Here is a 25,191-nt window from a genome sequence, read left to right as displayed (position 1 = left end):
CTTTTAGTACTTGCAAGCAAGTACAACTGAATAAAACATGCTAACGTGGGGAGATTATGACCATCCCAGTTGGGAGGTCGATAGGATTTCTATACTTTCCACTTAAACATTCCGACCCCCTTGCAGTATTCCTGCAATGAAGAGTCTACGATAATTCATGTGCGTTATATTAATAGATTTATAAATATATACTGATAAGATTTAAACTATATTAGTTTACATGTAACCATGTGTACCCATGTGTGCCTTTTAAGTGACCAATTTGAGTGAGGTTTGTTGGAGCCTTGCCCATATTTTCTAATACCCACAAAATTAAACTGTGTAATGCCATAGGCCCATACTTTCTAATTCCGATAAAATTCCAAATAAGGGCTACTAGACCGACATATCTCCATAAATGATCCATCCGAAAATTTTGTTCTGGGCAGTTGGCATACCCGGCTGGTTGAGGAAACCTTCGGTAAAGACGTGAGCATAAATATCTACGCCTTAGATAATGTCTACCTTGCTAGCCTTGTAAAATCTATTATTAGCCAGTTTGATGTTATGATAGTTTAGCAGAATGGATTTTGGTAAAGATTGGAAAGGTGTAGTATGGTTTGGATTGTGATGGAAGGATCGTGAGTGGATGCCACTGTGATAGGACAAACGGTCTCATTATCCAATTTTAGAGTGGTTAGGCTAATATTGTCAACAATTGTGGTGAACGTTGAACTATACTTAGAACCGCAGTCTAGAACGCACCGCGCTCCGCTGATTCCTTTACTGCATTCGATTTCCACGACGGCGGTTGGCAGTGGCGTGATGGTGTTCTGTTTCAAAATGTAGCACAAGGATGAAATGGTGGCTTGTTCATTGCTCAATTTGGTGGACTTAGCCTTGAAAACAGATTTAGGAAATTTGAATGCGGATTTAGAAGTTTTGGTTGCGGATTTAGGAGCTTTGGATTTGAAATCTGGAGATTTTGTTCATCTAGATGGGTTTGCTGATGGACGAGAGCGAGCTCGATCACTTCTACCAGAGCTTTCACTCATTTCTTGTCGTAGTCGACGATGTGTGTGTATTTACAAGTTTTGTAATTGGACGCGTTATTAACCCTCTTTCTGTCCGAACGTCTGCAACTCGTACACGGCCATCTGATTCTGGGTGGACTTTGGATATGCGACCTAAACGCCAGGTGTTAGGAGGCAAATGTTCTTCCTTGACAACGACCATTATGACTTCCTTTAAGTTCTCCGAAGGCTTTCTCCAATTGTATTTTTTGTGAAGCTCTTTCAGCTATTCGTTTTTCAGCCGAATACAGAAAGCTTGATATATGGCTTTGAGTCGTTGCCATCTATTTATAACCGAATTTGGTGATTCCTTAATATTGGGGTCTATTGGAGTTAATAAAGGAGACTCAATCAGAAAATGTCCTGGGATCAATGCTAAAAGGTCAGAGGGTTCTTGAGAGACTGGACTCAACGGACGAGTGTTTAAACACTCCTCAATTTTGGAAAGAAATAATTGGAACTCTTCAAACGTGTGCTTAAAGTTCCCAGTCACTTTCCGGAAATGGGATTTGAAACTTTTTACCCCGGCCTCCCGGAGTCTACCCATATGGGGGGCTCCCGGTGGAATAAAACGCCTAGTTATATTTTATTGGGCATAATTGGAGTGGATAGCCTGTTGAGACGTTTGAAGGAAAGATTTTGCTATGATTTTTGACGCCCCGACAAAGTTGGTGTCATTTTCAGTGGAAGTTGTCTCTAGATAGATTGTTTTTGTAGAGAAACAAATAGAGACGCATACGTTACCTTTTGTAATGCGACATGCTCGGCCAGAATAGCTCTTAATTTAAAAAGGGCCGGTAAAATCCACAACAGTATGTGTAAATCTCAAATCATTCGGGTGGGAGTGTCGACATCAGCTGTTCCATCTGTGTTTATACAAAACACAAGGCTTATATTTGTTTATCGTCGTCTTTATTAAATTCTTGGCCCTGAGAATCCAAAATTTCGTGATAACAAGCCTGAGGACCAACTGATTTCCGCAGTGGTAAGATTTGTTCTCATTAACAAATCTTACCAAAAGAGATTACGGACAGTTGTATGGGAGGATCACCGGGTGTTTTTCGTCGTAGCTTAAATCGGTGATGATGAAAGTCTTTCACGGATTCTCATAACGTTTCTACATCGATAAATGGATATCGATTTCTTTGCCGACTATGCCAAATATTCATTGGGAAAGTGAGCTTTTTGCGTCATTGCAACGAGAACATTGTTTACCATTAGGACTTCCGACGTGGAAATTGTTGTCGTCTCTCGATGATAATTTCGCCGAAACTTGGGATGAGTCCTATAATATCCGGCTCGAAGGATCAGACCTTCCGTTGGTTTCTCCAGCCGACCAATATTGTGAGACATTGTACGCGCCAACGACGACTATGAGTGAAGAGGGGAGATACATATGTACTTTCGTTGCCATTTGAGAAGGATTTCATGGAAGAAATCCCTAACATTGGGCATTCCAGAAATATTCCACTGGCTCAATACATCCGCAATGAAACTCGTCTACTCCGCACCCCTGAGTTTAAAATTGAATACGGCAATATCCTCGAAGAGTATAAGTCCTTAGAACACATGCCCATGACCACGGCTACTCCTAACTCTAATTTCCAAAAGCATTAATATTTGCCACACCATGCCGTGGTCAAGCCTGATAGTACGACTACCAAAGTTTGGGTAGTTCTTAATGCTTCCACGCCTACGTCGAATAGTCTCAGCCTGAATGACATTTTACAACGTGGCCCCGTTATACAAAATGATTTGGTGGTACTAGTTCCTAAGTGGCGTCTTTACCCTTATTTATTTAACGGGAATATTACTAATAAAGGGTGATTTTTTTGAGGTTAGGATTTTCATGCATTAGTATTTGACAGATCACGTGGGATTTCAGACATGGTGTCAAAGAGAAAGATGCTCAGTATGCACCTCCATATGCGATGAGGCTCATTTCTGGTTGAATGGCTACGTAAATAAGCAAAATTGCCGCATTTGGAGTGAAGAGCAACCAGAAGCCGTTCAAGAACTGCCCATGCATCCCGAAGAATGCACTGTTTGGTGTGGTTTGTACGCTGGTGGAATCATTGGACCGTATTTTTTCAAAGATGCTGTTGGACGCAACGTTACGGTGAATGAACACATTTCGAACCGAACACTGATTTTGGTAATAAAATTCAATGATTTGCAAGCGTTGCTCGTTAGTAAGTCTATTCATGATGAAATGTCAAAGCATACTGAGCATCTTTCTCTTTGACACCATGTCTGAAATCCCACGTGATCTGTCAAATACTAATGCATGAAAATCCTAACCTCAAAAAAATCACCCTTTATGTATAGACAAATTCTGGTTAATCCCGACCACCGGTAATTCCAACGCATTTTACACCGAAGAAGCCCTCCTGATAGTACTGAGGACTATCAACTCAATACAGTCACCTTCGGGGTAAATTGTTCCCCCTATCTGGCTATCCGTACTATCCTACAATTAGCAAACGATGTCTGAAAGGTCCTCCAACTCCCAAAAGGGTGAAATCTCTTCGTTTAGAGAGATTTCACTATGGTAGGAAACTATAGTGGCGCCCGGGTTAGTCCTTTCTACTGGGACCAGACCCATAAGAACCCAGCTAAACATAGTTTTCTGGGCCAGGAATGAACCACATACCTCCTTTCGAATGCCTGATAACATTATCGTTGGAAGAAAGTCTGCGCCTACCAGGAGATCTATCTACGAACTTTGGTAGAATTTAGGATCAGCTAAAGGTATATCGGGTGATTCCCCCACTAAATTTAGATCTACTGTTCTGGTTGGAAGGTTCCCAGAGAGGTGCGGTACAACTAAAGCCGAGACGAACACTTCGAACTGCCCGTTCGAATTAAAGAATAAGGTAAAGGAACTTTCCTTTTGAACGGTGGCTGAAATCGTGTCGTTTAGGCCGAAAACTGTGGCAGAAGCAAGCCTGCAAAGTTCCTCCTTGCGGGCCAGTGGACTGAATGGGTGGAGAATTGGAATTACTAGAAAGTGGTGGAGGCTTCGGAATGGTACTTGATGTAGATTGGCTAACACTTGCCCCTTCCTGCTCCCTGTGGAGCAGGGTGTTATGCCTTTTACTACATTTGAAGCAGGAAAATTTGATGCAACAGTTCTTGACTGTGAGAACTTTGGAAAAGCAATTAATCCAAAGCTCTAATTGTTTTACCCTCCACCATAGGATGGGGGTTTACTAACTTCGTCATTCTGTTTGTAACTACTCGAAATATTCGTCTGAGACCCCATAAAGTATATATATTCTTGATCGTCGCGACATTTTATGTCGATCTAGCCATGTCAGACAGACGTCTGTCGAAAGCACGCTAACTTCCACAGGAGTAAAGCAAGCCGCTTGAAATTTTGCACAAATACTTCTTATTAGTGTAGGTCGGTTGGTATTGTAAATGGGCCATATCGGTCTATGTTTTGATATAGCTGCCATATAAACCGATCTTGGGTCTTGACTTCTTGAGCCTCTAGAGTGCGCAATTCTTATCCGATTTGAATGCATTTTTGCACGAAGTGTTTTGTTATAATATCCAACAACTGTGCCAAGTGTGGTTCAAATCGGTTTATAACCTGATATAGCTGCCATATAAAACGATGTTGGGTCTTGACTTCTTGAGCCTCTAGAGTGCGCAATTCTTATCCGATTGAAATGAAATTTTGCACGACATGTTTTGTTATGATATCCAACAAATGCGTCAAGTATGGTTCAAATCGGTTTATAACCTGATATAGCTGTCACATAAACAGATCTGGGGATTTGACTTCTTGAGCTTCTAGATGGCCCAGTTCCAATCTGATTTGGCTGAAATTTTGCATGACGTATTTTATTCTTACTTTTAACAACTGTGTCAAATAAGGTTCAAATCGGTTCATAACCTGATATAGCTGCCATATAAACCGATCAGGGATCTCTAGTTCTTGAGCCTCTAGAGTTCGCAATTATTATCCGATATGCCTTAAATTTTGAACGACGGATCCTCTCATGACCATCAACAAACGTGTTTATTATGATCTGAAACGGTCTATAGCCCGATATAAATCGTTCTCTCTATTTTACTTCTTGAGCCCCCAATGGGCGCAATTCTTATTCGAATTGGCTTAAATTTTACACATGTCTCCAACATACAATTTAATTGTGGTCCGAACCGGACCATATCTTGATATCGCTCTAATAGCAGAGCAAATCTATTCTTACATCCTTTTTGCCTAAGAAGAGATGCCGGGAAAAGAACTCGACAAATGCGATCCATGGTGGAGGGTATATAAGATTCGGCCCGGCCGAACTTGGCACGCTTTTACTTGTTTTATTTCTGCCAACGTCTAATTTGGATTCATTTCCGAAAATTTCGGACACTTCCTAATCACGTGATTCTCCTTAGGACATAATTTACAAACAGACACCGGCGTCTTATTCTGAAACGCCTTGAGACTTTTACTGCCGCTCTTGTTCTTGTTTCGGACGGTAGGGAGTTGGTCTTAGGCAGAAACAGGCTGACAAGAGTCGTTCTTTCAAATTTTCCATACTGATTCTAAAGACCGGTGATGATTCAAAAACGAATCCAAATTAACCATTTAGGAATAGCTGTTTGTAAGTTAACGTGTGCTTCCCTAAAGTAAGGGTGACAGCTGGCAACCGGTTAGAACGCACGAAAATGAAAATATGATTCCAAGTTTCGACTGTTTTGTCGTACAGCCGCAGCAGGGAAATGCAGGCGTTAGTGTCCCTTTGCAAGACTTTCAAGGCGCTACCTAATTCGGTATTAACAGTGGGGAGATTGAACAAAGACTTCAGTTGAATATTTACAAGGACGCGTTTGTTCTCGTAACGAGAATATAGATTATTCCAAGTTATTCGGAAATTTTCATTTGTCATTGAACCTTTTTGACAAGAAGGATAGTCACCGCCGGGGGGCTGCCCCACTCTAAAACCTACCAAACATATATTTAGGCCAATCACGACAATATGGGACTCATATGAAAGGTATTTAGGATAAGAAAACGTATCTGATATCCAATTGTCGGACCAAGTGTTAGGGGGACCACCCAAGCCCTAAAACACCCCTAAATCGGACATATTTACCGGCCTTTGCAATATGGGACTCATATGAAAGGTATTTGCGAGTAGAATACGAATCTGATATCCAAATGTGGGATCACATTTCTGGGAGTCCACCCCTTTCCCAAAATACCCCCCAAACAGGACTTATTTAGTGACCATGGGAATATGGGGCCTAAGTAAAAGGCATTTGAATGTAGAATACGAATCTGATATCCAAAAACGGGACCAAGTGTTTGGGGGGCCGTCTCTCACCAAAAACATCCCCCAAAGGGGACAAATTTACGACCATAGCAATATGGGGCTCAAATGAAAGGTCTTTGGGAGTAAAGCACGAATCTGATATCTATATTCGGAAAAAGTGTCTATGGGGCCACCCCACCCACACAACACCACCCAAATAGTAAGTAATTTCTGACTATTGCAATATGAGGCTCAAAAAAGAGGGTTTTTAGAGTGGAACACGAATCCGATATATATTTTCAAGGCCAACTGAGTGGCCGCCCATCCCCAAAAACACCCCCCAAGCCGGTCATTTTTGCCGACTATGGAAATATGGGGCTCAAATTAAAAGTATGTGGGAGTAGACCACGTATCTGATATCAACATTAAGAGCCAACTGTCTAGGGGACGTCCCACCACCATAACAACCCCCAATTAGGACGTATTTGCTCACCAAGACAATTTGGGTCCTAAAGAGAGTGGAGCTAAATATTCATAGTTTTTAGGGCCAATACCCAAACCGGACATATTTGCAAACTTTTGCAATATGGAGTTTAAATGAGATTAGAAAACGAATTTAATATCCAATTTTGAGGGCAATGCCAGTATGGGATTCAAATAAATGATATATAGATATATGAGAATAGAGCACGTTGCTGATATATTTTCCGAGCTTAGTGTTTGGGGCACCACCCCAATCCCCAAAACACCCCTAAATCAGGCATATTTACCGACCATGTCAATGTGATGCTTAAATGAAAGGTATTGGGGGGTGGAGCAAGAATTGATACCCATTTTCGGGACCAATTTTCTGGGGTTTACACCTTTCCCAAAATACCCCACAAACAGCAATTTTTTAGTGACCATCGCAATATGGGGCTCAAATAAAGGTATTTGGGAGTAGAATACGAATTTGATATCCTAATGTAGGACCATGTATTTAGGGCATCACCCCTTTCCCAAAACACCCCCAAAGGGAAACAATTTTTCGACCATGCTACTATGTGGCTCAAATGAAAGGTATTTGAGATTTGAAAACGAATTTGATAACCTATTTTGGGGCCATGTGTTTGGGGGACGCCTCATCCTGTATACTCCTCTTAAGCTAATGGCAATATGGGGTTTAAATAAATGGCAATTGAGAGAAGAGCACGATGCTGATATTTTTTCAGGATTAAGTATCTGGGGGACCACCTCTGCCCCGAAAACACCACTTAATCAGACATCATGAGAATATCGGTCTGAAATGAAGTATTTTAAGAATGGAGTACACCTTACATCCAAACTTAAATTCGTAGACCAATAAAGATCATATGGAATTCAGATAAAGGCACTTATATTGTTAAACTCTTAGTCAAGTTAGCATGGCATTTCACTAAAATATCTTTAATTGTCGAAAATAAATATTCCAAGGAAACTTTTGTTCCATATAAAGTAAAAGACGACGCAGCGGAGCGGGCCCGGATCAGCTAGTCTTATATATAAAAATCAATTTGTGTTTGCTTGTAGGTTTGTTTGTTTGTATGTTTGTGTGTTCCTTATAGACTCAGAAACGGCTGAAACGAATTTCTTTCTATTTTCCCGTGGTGAAAATAAGGTACTACATCTTTTGATATCTGAAGGGGGGCGGACCCTCCCCCTTACCCTAATTTTCAGAAACGCCAGATCTCGGAGATGGGTGGTGCGATTTAAGCGAAATTTTGTGTGATCTCATATAGTACCCTAAAACTAAAAATTTGGTATCCAAATTTCGGATGGGGTACCTAGGGAGGCTGCCCCACTCTAAAACCTACCAAACATATATTTAGGCCAATCACGACAATATGGGACTCATATGAAAGGTGTTTAGGATAAGAAAACGTATCTGATATCCAATTATCGGACCAAGTGCCAGGGGGACCACCCCAACCCCCCGAAACACCCCTTAATCCGACATATTTACCGACCATGGCAATATGGAACTCAAATGAAAGGTATTTGCGAGTAGAATACGAATCTGATATCCAAATGTTGGACCACGTTTCTGGGGGTCCACCCCTTACCCAAAACACCCCCCAAACAGGACTTATTTTCTGACCATGGGAATATGGGGTTTAAATAAAAGGTATTTGAGTGTAGAATTAGAATCTGATATCCAAATATGGGACCAAGTGTTTGGGGGCCGCCTTTTCCCAAAAACATTCCCCAAAGGGGACAAATTTACGACCATAGCCATATGGGGCTCAAATGAAAGGTCTTTGGGAGTAAAGCACGAATCTGATATCAATATTCGGGAAAAGTGTCTATGGGGCGACCCACAACACCACCCAACCCCCAAAACACCCTTAAATCAGACATATTTACCGACCATGACAATATGAGACTCAAATAAAAGGTATTTCCGAGTAGAATACGAATCTGATATCCATATGTGGGACCACGTTTCTGTGGGTCCACCCCTTCCCCAAAACACCCCCCAAACAGGACTTATTTACTGACCATGGGAATATGGGGCTTAAATAAAAGGTATTTAAGTGTAGAATTTACGACCATAGCAATATGGGGCTCAAATGAAACGTCTTTGGGAGTAAAGCACGAATTTGATATCAATATTCGGGAAAAGTGTCTATGGGTTCACCCCACCCCCACAACACCACCCAAATAGTAAGTATTTGCTGACTATTGCAATATGAGGCTTTGCTTTATATGATGTGGAACACGAATCCGATATATATTTTCAAGGTCAACTCAGTGAGTGGCGGTCCATCCCCCAAAACACCCCCCAAGCCGGTCGTGTTTGCCGACTATGGAAATATGGGGCTCAAATGAAAGTTATTTGGGAGTAAGCCACGTATCTGATATCAACATTAGGGACCAACTGTCTAGGGGACGTTTCACCACCATAACAACCCCCAAATAGGACGTATTTGCTCACCACGACAATTTGGGTCCTAAAGAGAGTGGAACTAAATATTTATTTTTTTAGGGCCACTACCCCAAACCGGACATATTTGCTGACTTTTGCAATAAGGAGTTCAAATGAGATTAGAAAACGAATTTGATATCCAATTTTGAGGCCAATGGCAATATGGAGTTCACATAAATGATATATAGATATATGACAATAGAGCAAGTTGCTGATATATTTTCCGAGCTTAGTATTTGGGGGACCACCCCAATGCCCAAAACACCCCTAAATCGGGCATATATACCGACCATGTCAATGCGGAACCTAAAGTAGAGCAGAATTGATACCGACTATTGGGGACGAATTTTCTGGGGGTCTACCCCTTTCCCAAAATACCCCACAAACAGCAATTGTTTTGTGACCATCGCAATATGGGGCTCAAATAAAGGTATTTGGGAGTAGAATACGAATTTGATATCCAAATTTAGGCCCATGTATTTACCCCTTCCCCAAAACACCCCCCAAAGGTTAAAAATGTTTCGACCATGCCAATATGTGGCTCAAATGAAAGATATTTGAGATTAAAAATCGAATTTGATAACTTATTTTGGGCCATGTGTTTTGGGGGACGCCTCATCGTGTGAACTTCCCTAAACCAATGGCAGTATGGGGTTTAAATAAATGGTATTTCGAAGAAGAAGAAGAGCACGATGCTGATATTTTTTCAGGACCAAGTTTTTTGGGGGACTACTTCACCCCCGAAAACACCCCTAAATCAGAGAAAACATGAGAATATCGGGCTGAAATAAAGTATTTTAAGAATAGAGTACACCTTACATCCAAACTTAAATTCGTAGACCAATAAAGATCATATGGAATTCAGATAATGGCACTTATATTAGTCAAGCGATATACTATTTTCGTAGCATGGTATTTCACTAAAAGATCTTTATTTGCCGAAAATCAATATTCCAAGGAAACTTTTGTTCCATATAAAGTAAAAGAAGGCGCAGCGGAGCGGGCCCGGGTCAGCTAGTACAGCCATAAAAGATAATTTCGGATGAAAGATATATATGGGAGCTATATGAAAATCTGAACCGATTTTGACTATATTTTGCATACTTATTGAGACCTAAAATGGGTCGTCTTCAAAATGGTGGTTACTTCGGCCATAAAAGAGCACATTGATTGAAATAATAGCAGTGTTCGGGAACTCTAAAATTTTACTAAAAGTCGTTTGCGTACTTTATTTGCCAGCAGAAGAGAGCGCGAGAGAGAGCAAATTTTGACAGTTCGAAAATAGAGAACCTGCAAATTTCTACTGGGACTTTTTTTGCCAGCAGGAATTTGCAACTTTGAACAGATGTTTTGCAGCCGTTACATGAAAATACAAAAGCTAACACAAAAATGGATCAAAAAGGCAGAGGTAAATAAAAAATAAAAATATTGTTTATTGTTAATTATTAAATTTGTCTCATTTTTATTTACTTTTAATGAAGATTCAAGGCAGCACCGTTTGTTCAGGTACAGAGAACTCGCCAAATGAAATTGTAATTTTACCTCAAGTCGGTTGTTCTACATTAGAAAATAAATGCAAATTTTGCGGAATTATTAGAGAAAATCTTGAAAAATTAAAACATTGCATCCTTCCAGACACCAAGAAAAGAGAAATTATCGGTTTCTTAAGTGTTTTGATGAAACCATCCTCATCGGAAGAGGGTTACGATGAAACCAACGCCGTTCTGTTGAATTTGTTGAGAAGGGAAGATGCTACCATGGGACTGAGTGGATCTGGCTGGGCAGTTAAACCAGTGACGCACAGTGGGATTGGAAAATTGTGAAAAGTGCAAATTAGTCTGCCAATTGTGAATGGATACAGATATCTTCTATGATAACAAGGTGTCCGTATCCGTCACATGACCAAATAGAAAGCTCAATTAGCCTCACATCAGTGGTCGCAGCAATTTGTCTAGACACAATATCTAAAGGGTGATTTTTTTGAGGTTAGGATTTTCATGCATTAGTATTTGACAGATCACGTGGGATTTCAGACATGGTGTCAAAGAGAAAGATGCTCAGTATGCTTTGACATTTCATCATGAATAGACTTACTAACGAGCAACGCTTGCAAATCATTGAATTTTATTACCAAAATCAGTGTTCGGTTCGAAATGTGTTCATTCACCGTAACGTTGCGTCCAACAGCATCTTTGAAAAAATACGTTCCAATGATTCCACCAGCGTACAAACCACACCAAACAGTGCATTTTTCGGGATGCATGGGCAGTTCTTGAACGGCTTCTGGTTGCTCTTCACTGTAAAAGCGGCAATTTTGCTTATTTACGTAGCCATTCAACCAGAAATGAGCCTCATCGCTGAACAAAATTTGTCAAAATTTGAACACATTTCGAACCGAACACTGATTTTGGTAATAAAATTCAATGATTTGCAAGCGTTGCTCGTTAGTAAGTCTATTCATGATGAAATGTCAAAGCATACTGAGCATCTTTCTCTTTGACACCATGTCTGAAATCCCACGTGATCTGTCAAATACTAATGCATGAAAATCCTAACCTCAAAAAAATCACCCTTTAGAAGCATTAGGTGGTTAGTCCAAGGTTTCTTTCTCAGCACACCAAGTACTGCCGACAAGGAACTTGAGGACGTTGTTTCTACTTTTGTGTACGGTTATGGCATGTAAAGTATTTGTAGTCTCATGCAGCCTTCGAAATGCATGCTGATGCTTGGAATGGAAATTGTCCAACGGGAGGATCGGGAGGAGTAGTGCCTCATGCGTCTTGGGTTCTGATGAAAGAAGACAGATCGGTCTGTACGACTTCCCTTGCTCGTGTCCTTTCCAGTTTTCAGTAGTGGGATCACACTGCCCATCTTCCAAACACAGGGTACTATAATAGTGTTCAGACAGGCTGAGGACAGTTGTACGGTACTCGCCTCCAAGCAGATCCAGATTCCTCAGCATCAGTGTAGAGATTCCGTCTGGGACCAGCGCCTTGCACGACTTGGCGCCAAGGATGACATCCGTAGCTACGTGCACAATAAAATTTACACTGGAAGTCGTTCGTGTACTTTTGCTTGCAAATTTTTTAAAGAGAGTAAAATGGCTCTTACTCTCCTGTAAATGTTTACTGGAAAAGTACGCGAACAGACCTGGTATTAAGATGACAGTTATCTTCCTTGTTGCATATTCTCTGCTCATTTACGCACACGTATACACACACGCACACAAATATCTATAAACGTCGATCAGCTTGATGACAAGATGGCGGATTGCACCATATGATTTGTGGTTGTTGTACAAATGAGACCACCTTTAATTGTTTCACCATGCTGAAAATTTCGCTTGCAGGTACGCAGCTCAAATGAAATTTTCTTTGCTTAACAGGGTGACATAATAGGCATTGCAGAATTTTTTCTTGCAACTACGAATGAAAATTTATGTTTGAATAAAGTTATTTGCAAATTGATTGAACAATACACATTCAACTGAAAAAATACAAATGTTATAAAAAATATGGTTATTGTATATGTCCAGTCAAATATTAAAAAAAACTTCTGTATTTAATATTATATTATGCATTGTCATATGTAAAATTTTTTGTGAATGGCCTAGCCCAACCCTTGCAAGTTTGAACTCACTCACCGTTTTGTTTCCTGATTAAAAGTTCTCACAATGTACTTTTTTTTTTTAATTATAAATGTAAATAATGGAATTCCATTTATTAGCTACTTGAAATAATAGTTTATGATACAACAATAAAAACATTTATAAAAATATGAGTGCATACATATATAACTATGTACCAGTTCCGGAAAAAATAAGAACAAAATTGTATGAAACCACCAAATGATATAGTAACGCTTAGTTTAATATGATATAGTTGCGCTTTGTTGAACAATAAACGTAGTAAGCAACATATGTATGTATATTAAGCCTTACTGTGTATTTCTGCTTGTGCAATTTTCATTACATCTAACGCACCTCTTTCTATGAGGCTTTCAGCTAATTGTTGGCCCAGTTTATTACATTTAACATATAATTCGCTGTCATGGCAATCATGGCGATAGAGACCACAAAACAAGTTGTCGACGTCTTCCATAAGAAGGCTGCTGCTGTTAGGTTGCGGTTTTTCGTCATCGGAGTAATCAAACATTTTTACAGTTTTTTGCAGGAAAGGACATTTTCCAACGTCGTCATCATGATTTCGTTTCTGAACTTTTGTACTTTTTGCAATGTCACATTTGTTGTGCATGGATGCAAACGGACACTTCGATGTTGATGGGGCTGGAACACATTCAATACTATCCCCTCTATTTAAACTGGCAACTATTTTGCAATTGCGGTCTTTGGTCATTGGGCATTTACCAGCGGCAGCCAATGTAACTTTTGCTTCATTTCCTACAAATGGGCATTGGCCCATAACATCCTGACCAATATCAATGGGCAGAGGACAGGTGTTTGACAAGGTTTTGCCAGCATCACCCCCGCCAACTTCTTTTATAATGTTGCCATTTGCTGCGTCGATTCGTGCTTTATTTCCCACCACAGGACATTTACTCACAATGTTTATGTGTTTCTCCACCAAATCGTTAATGTTGTATGTGTCTGCAATTGCGTCTAGTTCGGTGTCATCGTTAATAACTGGTGGGCTATTTTGACTTTCCAATTGCGGACTGCTGCTGTTAGTAGCTCTTGCACGTTTCTGGGGAGGCTCGTCGTTGCTATTTTCATCAATCATCTTAGGTTGGATAAGTGAACAGGCAATATCTTCTCTAATTTCGGTTGCACCATCTAGACTCCAAACGGCGCCATTTAAATGTAAGTTAACACTATTTGAACACGTTCCATCGTTTGATAGGTCACCTTTCAATTTGCTAAATACTGCAACAGGTGCACTGCATCCGCCACCTAGAGTCTTTAGGAAGCTTCGTTCAGCAAGAATCCTGCATGTTGTTGAGAGACACATGAGGCTCTGGAGCATTTCCAAAATATAGGTGTCATTAGATCTGCACTCTACAGCTAAAGCTCCCTGGCCAACGGCATATAAGAGATCGGTTGGCTCTAGAACTTGGTTCACCCTGTCCTGCCAACCCATTCGAACTAAACCAGCCTGAGCCAAAATAATCCCTGCAAACTTCGAGTTCTCGGCGTCCAACTTTGCTAAACGAGTATTCAAATTGCCACGTATATCACAAACGACCAAGTGAGGGTGTTGTCTTCTCAGTTGCGCAGTCCGTCTTAGGGACGAAGTTCCTAATCAAAAGTACATAATTAGTAAACTTAGCATTAAAAGACGTGTTTCATTTTACATGCTTGCCAACAAATTGATTGAAAATAATATAAACTTCTCGCTATAAGTTGAATTAAGGACTAACTGATTAAACTTATAATGGTAATGGTAAATACGTGTACAATGAAATAAAAACAAGTAAAAGCGTGCTAAGTTCGGCCGGGCAGAATCTTATATACCCTCCACCATGGATCGCATTTGTCGAGTTGTTTTCCCGGCATCTCTTCTTAGGCTAAAGAGGATATAAGAAAAGAGTTGCTCTGCTATTAAAACGATATCAAGATATGGTCCGGTTCGGACCACAATTAAGTTAAATGTTGGAGACCTGTGTAAAATTTCAGCCAATTCGTATAAGAATTGCGCCCATTGGGGCTCACGAAGTAAAATAGAGAGAACGATTTATATGGGATCTGTATCGGGCTATAGACCGATTCAGAACATAATAAACACGTTTGTTGATGGTCATGAGAGGATCCGTCGTACAAAATTTCAGGCATATCGGATAATAATTGCGACCTCTAGGGGTCAAAAAGTCAAGATTCCAGATCGGTTTATATGGCAGCTATATCAGGTTATGAACCGATTTGAACCTTATTTGACACAGTTGTTGAAAAAATAAAATACGTCATGCAAAATTTCAGCCAAATCGGATAGGAATTGCGGCTTCTAGAAGCTCAAGAAGTCAAATCCCCAGATCTGTTTATATGACAGCTATATCAGGTTATGGACCGATTTCAACCATACTTGGCGCAGTTGTTGAATATCATGACGAAATACCTCGTGCAAAAACTCATTCAAATCGGATAAGGATTGTGCCCTCTAGGGGCGCAAGAAGTCAAGACCCAAGATCGGTTTATATGGCAGCTATATCAGGTTATGAACCGATTTAAACCATACTTGGCACAGTTGTTGGGTATCATAACAAAACACGTCGTGCGAAATTCCATTCCAATCGGATAAGAATTACGCCCTCTAGAGGCTCAAGAAGTCAAGACCCAAGATCGGTTTATATGGCAGCTATATCAGGTTATGGACCGATTTCAACCATACTTGGCACAGTTATTGGATATAATAACAAAACACATAGTACAAAATTTCATTTCAATCGGATAAGAATTGCGCACTCTAGAGGCTCAAGAAGTCAAGACCCAAGATCGGTTTATATGGCAGCTATATCAGGTTATGAACCGATTTCAACCATACTTCGCACAGTTGTTGGATATCATAACAAAACACGTCGTGCAAAATTTCATTCTGATAGGATAAGAATTGCGCACGCTAAAGGCTCAAGAAGTCAAGACCCAAGATCGGTTTATATGGCAGCTATATCAGGTTATGAACCGATTTCAACCATACTTGGCATAGTTGTTGAATATCATAAGAAAACACGTTGTGCAAAATTTCATCCCAATCGGATAAGAATTGCGCACTCTAGAGGCTCAAGAAGTCAAGACCCTAGATCGGTTTATATGGCAGCTATATCAAAACATGGACCGATATGGCCCATTTACAATACCAACCGACCTACAATAATAAGAAGTATGTGTGCAAAATTTCAAGCAGCTAGCTTTACTCCTTCGGAAGTTAGCGTGCTTTCGACAGACAGACGGACGGACGGACGGACGGACAGACGGACGGACATGGCTAGATCGACATAAAATGTCGCGACGATCAAGAATATATATACTTTATGGGGTCTCAGACGAATATTTCGAGTAGTTACAAACAGAATGACGAAATTAGTATACCCCCCATCTTATGGTGGAGGGTATAACAACTTTAGAATTTGCGTATACTGCAAACGTTGTTATATAAACAAATCGTTATAAAATTCAAACAAAAATACATTTCGTGGCATATATTTTGAAACGATTACAACAACTGACATTATTTATGGCGAAAGATATGTCTAATCAATGCAATCTTATCCTTGTATGCCATGGGACACAAATAAAGTTGTTAGCTATCCAAAAGAAACAAGCCAAATGCTATTAAAAAACTTACCTATTACACTACCCGGCGGCAATGTGCCTATTGTGTGACCCTTGTAGTTTTCGCGAAGAACTAAGGCATCTCTGGCATCTTCTCGTTCAAGTACTGCACCTATTGCCATTCCAGCTGGCAAGGCTGTGGGCAAATCTTTCAGCGAATGCACAACAAAATCGACGCCGCCGTTACGCAAAGCATCCTCAAGGTCCTTTGTAAAGAGACTTTTTTCACCAATTTTTGGCAGTGATATATTAAGGACTCGATCGCCAATAGTTGTCATGGTATCTAAAATAATATAAAAAACGAAGACATATTTTAACATAATATTAAAAGAAAAGGGAATGTATAGAGGGATGTATGTATGTGCATATATAGTGTGTCAAATTTCCATTATATCACATGGAAGATAGGTCCGTTTGTAAAATTCGAGTAAATGTTGCGTAGTTTTTAGGGACCAATGCAAACTATTCTATAAATTGTACCATTTGAGCAAAGTCTTTATTCTGAACACATGACATGCCAGCCTCATTTTATCGGTAGGGCCGAGCTTAGGCTACTTCTGGGTCAGCGGGTCGCGGATAGCTGAACTACCTTTAGGGCGCCAAAACTCCGCGCTCACCAGTGAAAACCAAGCTCTCTCTTGCGAGATGAGAGGAGTAGAAACAGAAACGACTGAAATGTTCACACCTTATGGCACCTTGACTCAGTCGAAAAATCAAGGAAGCAACATACCAAGCAGCTCACGGGGCATTGACGATGTACCCCGTTCTGGGAAAATCTTTCACACGCAAAGCTCCCCGAGACAGGAGTATATAACAAAGATGAGGATATCGGAGGAAGAAGCCCTGGCAAGGTGGCACACCGTCCTTCGGAAGATGGAGACAGCAATAGACAATCGGAGAAACACCGGCAAAGATGTTCAAAGCTGAGTATCCTAAATAGACGAAATATTGGACATGATAGCCGGAAAATAGCAGACCAAGAGAGAGAAGCCTACAAGTCCAGAAGAATATATCAGGACGCCAAACTAAACACCACAACACTCTCGATTCCTCATAACAAACGAAGCGCCCCCAGACCCAGAGGAAGCGGAAGATAAAGGCTAACGAAAAGCTATCGAGACTCCAATTATAAGAGGAGCAAAGAAAAAGAAGGCTAGAAGTAAACCACGACCAAAGAAGCCCAGACGCCGTCGTCATAAAACCTCGTGAGAGTCACAGTTACGCCGACGTCTTGAAAAGCCTCAGGGAGAAAGTCAACCGCCACGATGTCGAGCTCTCAGTGCAAACCGTCCGGAAAACTAAAACTGGATCCATACTCCTCGTAATGGGAAAAGGAAAGAACATAGACTAAGGGTACACATTTTTTATATTTCCGGAATGGACAACGCTTGTATTTCAATCTGGTAACTGACAGCTCTAAAGCTTGACATTTTTTAGGTTATTCGTACTCAGGACGTTTCGACATACGAGAGTGTTGTTTACAGAACTTACGAGAGTGTTGTTTACAGAACTTAAAAGATTCATCTCGCCCAAGAAATGCAATCGTGAACATTTTCGTGCGATTATTTTTACAACTTTCGACTCAAAACATCGTTTTGATGAGTCATCCGCCGTATTGTCCTGACTTGGCAACGAATGACTTCTTTTTATTTCCGTACGTAAAAAAAATGAGAGGTCAACGTTTTTCGACACCTGAAAAAGCGGTTGATGCGTTCAGAATGCATGTTATGGAGATACCTCAATCAGAGTGGAAAAAGTGTTTCGACAATTGGTTCAAACACATGCAAAAGTGTTAAGATCTAATAGGGAATATTTTGAAAAACAATAAAGCGATTTTCGATGATTAATATTTGTTTTTGTGTTTTCTAAACCCGAAATATAAAAAAGGCAATCCTCGTATAAAGTCGAATGTCACCATTGAAATTTGAGATCTAGACGCACTCACAACAGAAGATGAAGTATAAACATTGGGGTGATGACATTTTTACAACCTCATATCCTTGGACCATATTTTGATTAGTTTTTATTTGATGTTAGATAAAATCTTACATTTAAGGTGATTCAACAAAAAACGCCCTCAAGCACAAGTCACTGTAAGCAGTGCGATTTTTTTAAGCTTTACCATCTTTTAATTTGATCGCAGTCAACCTAATTTCTTTGGATTCATTCATGATGACCACGGCCTGATATTCAACGCTCTCATGGTGTTTGACGTAAAATGTATGCTCCACTTCTCCTGATAAAGCGTGCTTTCCAAGTTCACCTTCACCCGAGCAGCTTTATTGTATATATCCTTGTGGATTCCTGACTGACATCGGCGAAAAGCTGGTGGCAAACCGTTGCTGCTCCGTTGGACGACAGCTTTGAGCTTGTAACTAGGCTCCCAAGGACTATCTGTACTTTTGTCGAGTGAGTCCGAGCTACTTTTGGAACAATCAAGTATCGCTGAGTTGGGAAGTGTGCAAACAGTCGCTTCCGTTGCCCTCTTTCGCTTGGATGGGTGGATGGTATTGGTACCAGCAGGTTTGCCGCTGGAATAGCCAACGCGGCCTTTGGTCTAAACTTAAAGTTTGTAGAAGTTCTCATCTCTTTTGCACATCGATTCGTCTTGTACCTTGGTTATATCAAACAATTCCTTCAATAAACCAAAATTTTGTTATTTTCTGCATCGCTCGTTGTTTGCAAGGAGGTTTTCTGTTTTCTTTCCTTTTAACACTTAAAATAGCACACCATAACACGTTTCCTTCTACTTCTAAAAGAAGGTTGTAATGTGTGTACCCATTGCCTTCCACTTCCTTAAATCAGATGTTTAAAAATACATGATGCAATCTGAGTTTATTTTGCGCCATCTGAGAAACAAAAACACAAAAAGTAACACAACAAACTATTTCGTCATCAAAGGCAAATAAATGCCATCTCTTCCCTTTTTAACTAAAATGTGAAACTTAAGGTTTTAAATTTTGTGTGAAAAGAGAGTAAGTTGAAAAATGGGTCAATTTTTATTTTATTTTTTTGTGTTCATTATTTTGTTATTAATGTTTTTATTATTTTTAATCTTTTCATTATTTTATTATTTTTACTTTGCTATTATAATTTATTTTTGTTATTTTTTACTACCTCTTATTATTATTATTATATTATTATGTTTTAATATTATTATTGTAATATTAATCAATTTAATATTATTATAATAATATTAATATTGATCAATTAATCACTCAAAAGCCTTTGACTATGTCAACCATGATGTACTTTGCTTAAAACTGAAACACTACTTTAATTATTCCGACTCTGCTGTGTTATTGATAAAGAACTACCTTTGCCTAAGATTTCAATCTGTTGTAATTAAAGATCTAATGTCCAAATTTCTGCAACTGAATATAGGTGTACCGCATGGTTCGATTCTGGGGCCACTGCTTTTCACGATGTACATAAATGACCTTCCACCCCGGCTCAAATATTCCTCTATACACATATATGCCGATGATGTTCAGCTCTATCTGAGCTTTCCTAAATCTGACATACCTCAAGGATTCCTCAAAATAAATGAAGATTTGGATATTGTTTCTAAATGGGCTCATGACAATTATGTGCATATAAACCCACACATATCGAACAGTCTCTTAATTTCAAATCGCAACCAGAATATTATCACTGATGAATGCATATTAATTGGTGATCAGTGTATCCAGTTTGTTAACAAAGCTTAAAATCTTGGCAATAATAATTATTTTAATATTTGTATTATTTTAATATTAATCAATTCAATATTAATATCGATCAATAAATCACTCAAAAGCCTTTGACTGTGTCAACCATGATGTACAATACTTTGCTTAAAACTGAAACACTACTTTAATTTTTTCGACTCTGCTGTGTTATTAATAAAGAACTACCTCTTCCTAAGATTTCAATCTGTTGTAATTGAAGACCTAATGTCCAAATCTCTGCAACTGAATAAAGGTGTACCGCATGGTCCGATTCTGGAGCCACCGCTTTTACGATGTACATAAATGACATTCCACCTCGGCTCAAATATTCCTCTATACACATATATGTCGATGATGTCCAGCTCTATCTGAGCTTTCCTAAATCTGACATACCTCAAGGATTCCTCAAAATAAATGAAGATTTGGATATTGTGTCTAGATGGGCTCATGACAATTATGTGCATATAAACCCACACAATTTGAACCGTCTCTTAATTTAAAATCGCAACCAGAATATTATCACTGATGAATGCATATTAATTGGTGACCAGCATATCCAGTTTGTTAACAAAGCTAGAAATCTTGGCATAGTTTTAATAATACACTTACATGGATGATCACATAATTGCGACAACTGGGAAAATATTTGGTATGCTAAGAACACTATATAAAACGCAATCATTTACACCAAAACACATACGTCTCCTATTGGCTAAATCGTATCTACTACCTGCGCTCTGCTGTGGAAGTGAGCTATTGGGTTGCCCAAAAAGTAATTGTCGGTAATAGAGTAGTAATATAGTCGGCGTTGACAAATTTTTTCAACGACTTATGACTCTGTAATTGCATTCTTTCTTCTGTCAGTTATCAGCTGTTACTTTTAGCTTGCTTTAGAAAAAAGTGCGCGAAATTTTGTTTACATTTGTTTGTTTGGCGTGAATTTTAATATGGGTACCACATGTATTGAAAGAAATTCATTTAACAAACCGAATCAACGCTTGTGATATGCACCTTAAACGCAATGAATTCGATCCGTTTTTAAAACGAATCATAACTGGAGATGAAAAATGGATGGTTTACAACAACGTTAGTTGAAAACGATCATGGTCCAAGCATGGTGAACCAGCTCAAACCACTTCAAAGGCTGATTTCCACCAAAAGAAGGTTATGCTATCTGTTTGGTGGGGTTGGAAGGGTGTGGTATATTTTGAGCTGCTTCCAAGGAACCAAACGATTAATTCGGATGTTTACTGTCAACAATTGGACAAATTGAATACAGCCATCAAGAAGAAGCGATCAGATTTGGTCAATCGTAAAGGTGTCATATTCCACAAGGACAACGCTAGACCGCACACATCTTTGGTCACTCGCCAAAAACTGAGTGAGCTTGGCTGGGAACTTTTGATGCATCCACCATATAGCCCTGACCTTGCACCATCAGACTACCATTTATTTCGATCTTTGCAGAACTCCTAAAATGGTAAAACTTTCGGCAATGATGAGGCTATAAAATCGCACTTGGTTCAGTTTTTTGCAGATAAAGGCCAGAAGTTCTATGAGCGTGGAATACTAAATTTTCCAGGAAGATGGCAAAAGGTTATCGAACAAAATGGCAATTATATATTTGATTAAAGTTCATTCTAAGTTTTATTAAAAATGCATTTACTTTCTTTTAAAAAATCCGCAATTACTTTTTGGGCAACCCAATATTTAGTAAAGGGGACTCTAGAAACACTAGACGTCCGGAAACAGCCCACAATGCTATTGTTAGATAGGTGCATAGACTAAATCGATACGACAGTTGTTCGCTCTACGAGAAATGTACATGTAATATGAAATTTGGTGATAACTTTGACATCAAGAAACTTTTAATCTTACATAAAATCACCTATCAGAGATGTCCGGTGTACCTGTATCAAAAAATTGCAATTTGGGAGAACAACTCGCAGGATTTTAATAGTCGCCCTACAGTATCGTCTGCTCATATCAAAATGTCGAAGACAGTGGAGAAGTTTTCCGCTCTCAAGGTGTTTGCCATAAAATGCGTGCCCCCTTCTCCTGATAAAGCGTTCTTACCAAGTTCACCTTCACCCGAGCAGCTTTCTTGTATATATCCTTGTGGATTCCTGACTGACATCGGCGAAAAGCTGGTGGCAAACCGTTGCTGCTCCGTTGGAATGGCACATATGATCTTATATCTGTCGATGAGAAATTAAGCTTTCTTCAAGATAACATTGGACGTATTGATGATGCAACAGTCCCCATTCGGACTAAGATGAAGAAATCGGATACTAAGCCTTGGTTAAATTCCACTATTAGGAATTTTATTCGCAACAGGAACCTAGCTTACTCCAGGTGGAAGCGTTTTAAAACGCCTAAACTTCATGAGGAATTCCGGCAAGAAATAAAGTTGATGCACTCATTAGTGATGCAAAATTACGATATTATTCATCCAAATATTATTCGGCGTTAGACACGAAAGACAATTGGAGGGTTATAAAGATATCGGAATAGGAAAATCCAAGGCAATTTCTAATTACCATGGTGATATAAATGATAAGTATGATATAAGTGATATAAATGCTTCCGGAAAGCACAAATGTTGATTGCAGTTTTAGGTTTAGATGTGTATCGCGCAAAGAAGTTTTACATAGTCTTAGATCATTCAAGTCAAATGCTTTTGGTCCTGATAACATTGACCCAAGATTCATTAGAATATTAGTTCCTTACCTTCTACCTTATTTTACTCATCTCTTTAATTCAATTCTAATCTCCAGGGCACTAGCCGGTTGTGGAAAAAATAATCCCAATCCCTAAATCGAAAAGTGATTTCCGTCCAATTTCTATATTATGTTTCCTCTCGAAGTTTTCGAGAAGATTTTGCATAAACAAATGTCCGAATGTCTCCATCATGAATCTTTGTTGATCGATAGACAATCCGAGTTTCATGCCCATCATAGTTGCGTTAGTGCATTAGTTGAAGTTTCGGAATCGATTAGAAGCGAAATTGATGATGGCAATGTTTGTTTTCTCGTCCCACCAGATCGTTCAAAGGCTTTCGACTCGGTTGATCATCATAACTTATATATGAAGCTCAGAAGATTTTTCAATTTCAGCGATACTTCTATCAAATTGGTTCAATCATATCTTAGTAATCGGCCACATTCAGTGTACGTATGGGATTCAATGTCAGAGCAAATTCTATTGCCCAATTGAGTTCCACAAGGCTCAATAATTGGTCTGCTCCTTTTTTCGCTCTACGCAAACGATCTTCCTATCCAGCTGGTCCATAGCCAAATCCTTATGTATGCTGATAACGTTCAGTTATTCCTTTGCGGCTCTGTCAGTAATATTAGTGAATGCGTAACAAAACTCAATGAGGACTTGTCCTGTGTCTATAAGTGGGCTACAGCAAATGGTTTATTTCTAAACCTCCAGAAATCGAAAGTGATTATTATTCACAAAAATAAAGATTTAGTGTGCTAGACCTGGAAATCACTATAAATCAACAGAAAATTGATATTGCGACTAGTGTTAAGAATTAAGGTGCGATTTTTAACAGTTCTTTAAGTTTGTCAAATCATAAAAATGCTGTAGCCGGGCAGACATATGCAAAGCTGCGTGCACTGTGAATAACACACTCTTATAAACCAATCGAATTTCAAATTCTGTTAGCAAATACATTCTAATTGCTGGTCTGATCTATGGGTGTGAACTTCTTTCAAACTGCGATTCACTAAGCCAACGAAAATTAAACGTAGTATTCAACAGCACTATTAAGTATGTCTGTGGTATAAGAAGAACTCAACATGTTTCTCACTTGGCTGCTTCCCTTTATGGCTGTAGCTTCGACAATCTGCTATACTACTATATCTCTACTATTCGTACATAAAATCTATTTCCCTGTTCCAGAAGGGGTAGGAAACTTGCCCTTTTAGAAGAAGGAGCTTAGTATCTGAATGGCAGTTTTGTAAGAGTACAATACGTCTCACAATATTCTTACAATATCCAAAACATTAGCAACACGTCAATTTAAAAAAAAAAAACGACTTTCCATTTTCTTCGAAATTAGCTGTTTTAAAATTTTCTTTTTTTCTCTTAATTAATATTTTTTCTAACCTATTCTATAGTATTTTTTAACTATTTCACAAAATTCTAAAGTTTATTTTAATTATTTTCTATAATGATATTCAAAAATGTTTATTTCTTTAAAAATTGTTTTATTATTTCTTAAGAAGGATATATAAAAGGTTCTTATAAACCTGCACTATAACTAGAGGATTTGATCTTGTTGTGTGGTTATTCAAAAAATAAATAAATGGAAAAAAGAAAAAAAAATATGTAGCACATCCAGCGGCTGTCCAACTCTTTCGTAGGTCACCCCATACTAGCCAACGATATTCATTCTGACCAATTCGTTTAGTGGTATTAAATATTTTTGATGGTTGTTAATAATTTTGTTACTTACGTATTTCGAATTTCTTATTTGGAAAAAGCTTTTGTAAACGTGATATGACATGTTTAGTTTGGATAAGAGCCAACTGAAAATAAATAAAAATTTAAGAGTCAGTAAAATGAACTCAATAATGAAAAATTGATTTTTTTTCTCGTTCGTTAATTTAACCTTTCGTCATATGGTATTGTATAAGGTTGCAATGTAGATTTTGCTTCTAGCTGGCAAATGTGTTATTCCAAATATTTTGTACAATTATTTGAAGGTTTTTAAATAAAATTTGGTGAACACGAAGTGTTCAAAAGGGAGTTTCATTAAATTATTATTTTGATGTTACTGCTGGTATTTAGAGCGCACAACAAGCCGATTGCTGGCTTAGGTGTATGTTCATATTGGCATAGGACAGATTAATATCCGCATTCTCTTTTCCACCTAACCTAACCTAATGCTGGAATAAGTTAAAATGTATGCACTATTTATAAC

At 38.9% G+C, this 25,191-nt stretch overlaps 1 protein-coding gene across 2 annotated transcripts in view; it reads right to left on the bottom strand.

Moving 5' to 3' along the window:
* Nucleotides 1-13,076: 13,076 nt before the first annotated feature.
* The window catches only part of LOC106093435 (porphobilinogen deaminase), a 29,133-nt gene continuing 17,018 nt past the window's right edge, over nucleotides 13,077-25,191 (bottom strand). The window contains exons 2-4 of one of the 2 annotated variants that reach the window (XM_059360090.1): nucleotides 24,724-24,796; nucleotides 16,559-16,828; nucleotides 13,077-14,517 (exon numbers count right to left, since the gene is read on the bottom strand). In XM_059360090.1, coding sequence (XP_059216073.1) covers nucleotides 13,193-14,517; nucleotides 16,559-16,828; nucleotides 24,724-24,796 — 1,668 coding nt within the window. In that variant the 3' untranslated portion in view covers nucleotides 13,077-13,192. The remainder of the gene's footprint in view (nucleotides 14,518-16,558; nucleotides 16,829-24,723; nucleotides 24,797-25,191) is intronic. The other variant, XM_013260486.2, reaches the window with a different exon arrangement.

The sequence above is a fragment of the Stomoxys calcitrans genome, chromosome 1, assembly GCF_963082655.1.
Source record: "Stomoxys calcitrans chromosome 1, idStoCalc2.1, whole genome shotgun sequence".
In the NCBI taxonomy this organism is placed as follows: domain Eukaryota; kingdom Metazoa; phylum Arthropoda; class Insecta; order Diptera; family Muscidae; genus Stomoxys; species Stomoxys calcitrans.
Note: the sequence above shows the minus strand (reverse complement) of the source record. Positions and strands in the feature narration are given on the sequence as shown.